Genomic DNA, 4716 nt, shown 5'->3' with positions numbered 1-4716 from the left:
GACAGAGAGAGAGAGACAGAGAGAGGGCGAGAGAGGGAGGAAGCGAGATGCAGGACAGAAGAAGCCACAGGTGAGATTTGAACCTGGGCTACAGACGAGTCTGCACACTTGGTCAATACGACACAAAGTAACTTGAAAACAACGTTCAGCTAGAATAAGACTCGTCTTCTTTTCTGGCTGCCTGTTTTGACTGAACCCTGCAGGTAGGAAGTCACACACTACCTGTAGATGAACGTGTTTGCGTTTGCTCTCGTCGTGTCGGCACATGCTGCACAGAAGTTAGACTCACTCTGAGCTCATTGTGAGGGTTAGGAGTGTTAGTGTATCTCAGGGGGGGGATTGTTTGTTTTCCAGCCATGCTGAAGAAGAGTGTATGAACTCACCCTGCTGATGCTCTGACCACCTCGTACCCAAACTGTGCATCTCTTCTGCGCTCAGAAGCCCTGAGCGGCTCTGACCTTCGGCCTGCAGGCGGCCGAGGATCAGCGGCTGAACAACAAACAGAAATGTAAAGTTATTGTGAGCATGAAGCTGCTGTATCGCTCCGGTCTTGGTTTGCTCACCTGTTGGTGTTGAACTCTGGTTGTCCTCTTCACTCAGCGTGCTCAGCTGCCTCTTAAATTCTACAAAGAAACAGGAGGACATGAGAGAGTGCAGACCACACATGGATGATGCATGACCTTGGAGGGCCCTGTTGGATCCTGTACCTGCATCAGAGTCACAGGGGAAGGCTGAGGCAGTTTGGAAAACATGAGTGTGAAGAGGAGGAGGAGGAGCCGAAGGAGCAGAAGAAGAGTGTGAAGGAGTCTGGACAGTCGGGGTGACGTGGGCTCTCCATGAGGGGACAAACGCAGGCTTCCCATCGAGCCTCTGCTCCACAGAGTGAGCAGAGGACGGAGAGCAGGAAGCTGAGCATCAGGAGACGAGGGAGCGAGGGAGTGAGGGAGCGAGGGAGCGAGGGAGTGAGGGAGCGAGGGAGCGAGGGAGTGAGGGAGCGAGGGAGCGAGGGAGCGAGGGAGTGAGGGAGGAAGAAGAAAGAGAAGAGTGAATGAGAGCAGACCTTTCCTGTCCTCATCATGTCTTCATTCATCATGATTCTGTGAGGTCACAGTGCGTTGGCACAGCAGGAGCTCCACACACACACACACACAGAGACATGCACACACACACACACACACACACACAGAGAGACATGCACACACACACACAGACACACACACACACACACACACACACTGACTCAGCTGGTCTCTGTCACAGAGGTGGGATCACTGAGCCTGCAGACTGAATCATCACCGAGGCCTGAACAGAGCGAGCTTCAGTCCTGTCAGAGTGAAGCAGCTGCTGGTCACTCACTCAGTCACATGGACGGGTTAGTAAGACATGAAGAGGAGGCAGTGAGGCAGGCTGCATCACAGGTGAGAAGATCAGGTGAGAGGCGGAGCAGCTTTACATGGAGTCTCCAGTCTCTGCTTCTTCTGCAGCACTGCAGCATCACTCAGGTGAACACACCTGGGAGAACCACGCTGCTGGGCTAACGGGACCTGGCTTTTAGGAGGCCTCCATTCACTCTGCCAGGAGGCTGAGGAGGAGGAGGAGGGAGGAGGAGGAGGAGGAGGAGGAGAGGAGGAGGAGGGGGGGGGGGGTGGAGGAGGAGGAGGAGGGGAGGGAAAGGGAGGAGGAAGAGGAGAGGAGGAGGAGAGGAGAGAGGGAGGAGGAGGAGGAGGGGAGGAGGGAGAGGAGGAGAGGAGGAGGAGGAGGAGGAGGAGAAGGAAAGGGAGGAGGAAGAGGGGGAGGAAGAGGAGAGGAGGAGGAGAGGAGGAGGAGAGGAGGAGGAGGAGGAGGAGGAGAAGGAAAGGGAGCAGGAAGAGGGGGGAGGAAGAGGAAAGGGAGGAGGAAGAGGGGGAGGAAGAGGAGGAGGAGGAGGGGAGGAGGAGGAGAGGAGGAGGAGGAGGAGGAGGGAGAGGGTGGAGGAGGAGAAGGAGGAGGAGGAGGAGGAGGAGGAGGAGGAGTGGAGGAGCAGGAGGAGGGAGAGGAGGAGAGAGGAGGAGGAGGAGGAGGAGGAGGAGAGGGAGGGGAGGATGGGGGATGAGGAGGAGGAGGAGAAGGAGGAGGGGGAAGAGGAGAAGGAGGGAGAAGTACAGGTAAGGAGCAGTAACAGGTGAGGAGCAGTAACAGGTGAGGAGAGTAACAGGTGAGGAGCAGTGACAGGTGAGGAGCAGTAACAGGTGAGGAGCAGTGACAGGTGAGGAGCAGTAACAGGTGAGGAGCAGTAACAGGTGAGGAGCAGTAACAGGTGAGGAGCAGTAACAGGTGAGGAGCAGTAACAGGTGAGGAGCAGTGACAGGTGAGGAGCAGTAACAGGTGAGGAGCAGTAACAGGTGAGGAGCAGTAACAGGTGAGGAGCAGTGACAGGTGAGGAGCAGTAACAGGTGAGGAGCAGTAACAGGTGAGGAGCAGTAACAGGTATAATGAGTGTGTGACAGGATGAAGCTCCGCCCCCTCTCTGTACCTGTCTCGGCTGCAGACGGCAGACTGCTGGGACGGGTGAGGACAGAGGCTGACTCCCCCGCTGAGGGGAGGCGAGGTTTGGGCTGACGGAGAGCAGGAGGAGGTGGAGGTAAAAGAGGGAAGGTGCTGAGGGGAGCTGAAGATGAGGAGGAGACAGAGGAAGAGGAGGCTGAGAGAAGAAGAGAATAAAGCTCACTGATTGGTCCTTTAAATGTGCAGCGTTAACCTGTGGGGGAGTCCTACCTGTCTGTGAGGTGGGACACACAGGGAGCGGACAGAGGGGGGGGGCAGAGGACAGGGAGGAGCTGGACAGGGCTTTAGAAGAAGGAGTGATGGAGGAGAAAGCTGAGGCCTCCCAAGCTTCAGCAGGAGACGAGTCACAGTGGAAGCTGTGAGGCCTCCGAGGAGCTGAAGGAGACAAGGGGAGAAACACACTGACTGCTTGTGTCCCTGCAGGGGGCGCTGGAGTCCCCCATGTGTCCCTGCAGGGGGCGCTGGAGTCCCCCGTGTGTTCCCACCTGTCAATCAGCTCAGCTACACGCCTTATTGTGAATAACTCTGATCCTTCATCCAATCAAAACTGCTGAGTCATCAAAACATTCCCCCCGTACAGTGTGTGTGGATGGAGACATGAGCTAATCACACCTATTTGGTTTTTTGAAGCAGGCTGTAAACATGTTCATGTCTGCTGTAAAAACAGGCTGTTTGAATGGGTGTGTATGTGACTTCCTGTGCTGCTGCAGCCAGCCTCTAGTGGACACTGCAGGTACTGCAGCCAGCCTCTAGTGGACACTGCAGGTACTGCAGCCAGCCTCTAGTGGACACTCCAGGTACTGCAGCCAGCCTCTAGTGGACACTGCAGGAACTGCAGGACTGTTTTAAGCATTGTCCCTCATAAACACAATCCCTCCAGATGCTGGTGTGTAACTTTAAAGGGTTAATGTGAAGTGTGTGCAGTGTTTCTACAGGTGAGTGACGGCACACTGTCCCCCTGCTGGACATTAGACAGAATGCATGCAGTGACTCTCTGTGAGGGAGGGTCCAGCTTCGCCCTCGCTCTTTAAACGACTCGTGTTGAACTATGGGAGCCGCGAGGCCGCACATGTGGCTCGCTACCTGATCCGGCACCGGGCTGGAAGATTTTGGGCAGAGCGGGAGGGTGAGCTCGGGTGAAGGCGGGCAGTGAGTAGGCGTAGATGGAGGGCCGATCCTGCTGGGTGGAGGGGGGGGGCTCAGGCAGAGGAGGGCGGGGGGGGGGCTGAGACGGGCTTCAGCTCGGAGGTGACTGGATGAGATGGAGGAGAGAAGATGGAGGTGAAGATGAAAGCTGAGGCAGCTGATGGTGTTTGAGTCATGCATCTTTAACATGTCTGATCGTGCAGAGAACACGGAACCTGAACGACCCCGAGAACACGGAACACGCCAGACTGTCTGTGAGCCGCGTTCACACACGGATCCCTTTCAGTCCGCTTTAAAACCGATTTTTGATTCGCGCCACCAGATTTCAAGGCCTGAGGCGTTTCAGCCGAGGCGTGCACGACGGGCGTGCACGACGGGCGTGCACGACGGGCGACCACGCGGCGTGATAAACACACTGTGGGAGCTTCCTGCAGAGAGCAGAGAGGGCGCCACAGCGCTCCATCAGGCCGGCTGCAGTTACCTGAAGGCTCGGAGCCCAGCGCAGGCCTCCACGCCACGTCATGAAGTCTGCTTGAAGCTGACAGGAAGTGAAAGAGCAGACAGGAAGTAGAGGCACAGGGTGAGAGGAGGGTCTCTGAGGTCAAACGCCTGTCATGGCGTGAACGCCGCAGCACGCAGGTCATTCTTTCTAAATGCAGGCCTGTGATTGGCTGCTTCACTCTCTTACCCGTCACATGAAGAGTCTGTCCGCTCCCAAAGCTCGGCCTCCTCTCCTCGCCGCCGCCCTCATCGTCGCTGTCGTTAAAGTCGTCCAGGTTCCCGATGTCGCTCATTTTGATGCTCATGAGACTCGCTAAGCTCTGCATGTCCTCGTCTCTGTGGGGACAAGGACGACGGACACCATTAAAAACCCGGCGTGACGTGTGATCCATCAGGAGAGCACGCCGCCCGGGTGACTCACGTGGCCTTGCCCTCTTTGAGGAACACACAGGACAGGTTGAGCTTGAGCGTGGCGTCGATCACTTTGACCGACAGCGGTTTGAGCTTCAGGGTGACGTCGAACTG

The 4716-nt window shown here is 56.6% G+C and overlaps 1 protein-coding gene across 6 annotated transcripts in view; it reads right to left on the bottom strand.

The window, feature by feature from the left end:
- Positions 1 to 4716, bottom strand: part of ehbp1l1a (EH domain binding protein 1-like 1a) — a 29584-nt gene that overhangs the window by 16791 nt on the left and 8077 nt on the right. For 3 of the 6 annotated variants that reach the window (XM_079371786.1, XM_079371790.1, XM_079371791.1), the window contains exons 5-13: positions 4613 to 4716; positions 4379 to 4527; positions 4172 to 4228; positions 2755 to 2919; positions 2513 to 2680; positions 1454 to 1582; positions 708 to 908; positions 564 to 623; positions 384 to 489 (exon numbers count right to left, since the gene is read on the bottom strand). The exon at positions 4613 to 4716 is cut by the window's right edge and continues 75 nt beyond it. In XM_079371786.1, the coding sequence (XP_079227912.1) occupies positions 384 to 489; positions 564 to 623; positions 708 to 908; positions 1454 to 1582; positions 2513 to 2680; positions 2755 to 2919; positions 4172 to 4228; positions 4379 to 4527; positions 4613 to 4716 (1139 nt within the window). The remainder of the gene's footprint in view (positions 1 to 383; positions 490 to 563; positions 624 to 707; positions 909 to 1453; positions 1583 to 2512; positions 2681 to 2754; positions 2920 to 4171; positions 4229 to 4378; positions 4528 to 4612) is intronic. The other 3 variants (XM_079371787.1, XM_079371788.1, XM_079371789.1) reach the window with 3 other exon arrangements.

Source organism: Symphodus melops (genome assembly GCF_947650265.1).
Source record: "Symphodus melops genome assembly, chromosome: 20".
NCBI classification, from domain to species: domain Eukaryota; kingdom Metazoa; phylum Chordata; class Actinopteri; order Labriformes; family Labridae; genus Symphodus; species Symphodus melops.
The sequence above is the reverse complement of the archived record's forward strand: the minus strand, read 5'-3'. Positions and strand labels throughout refer to the sequence as shown.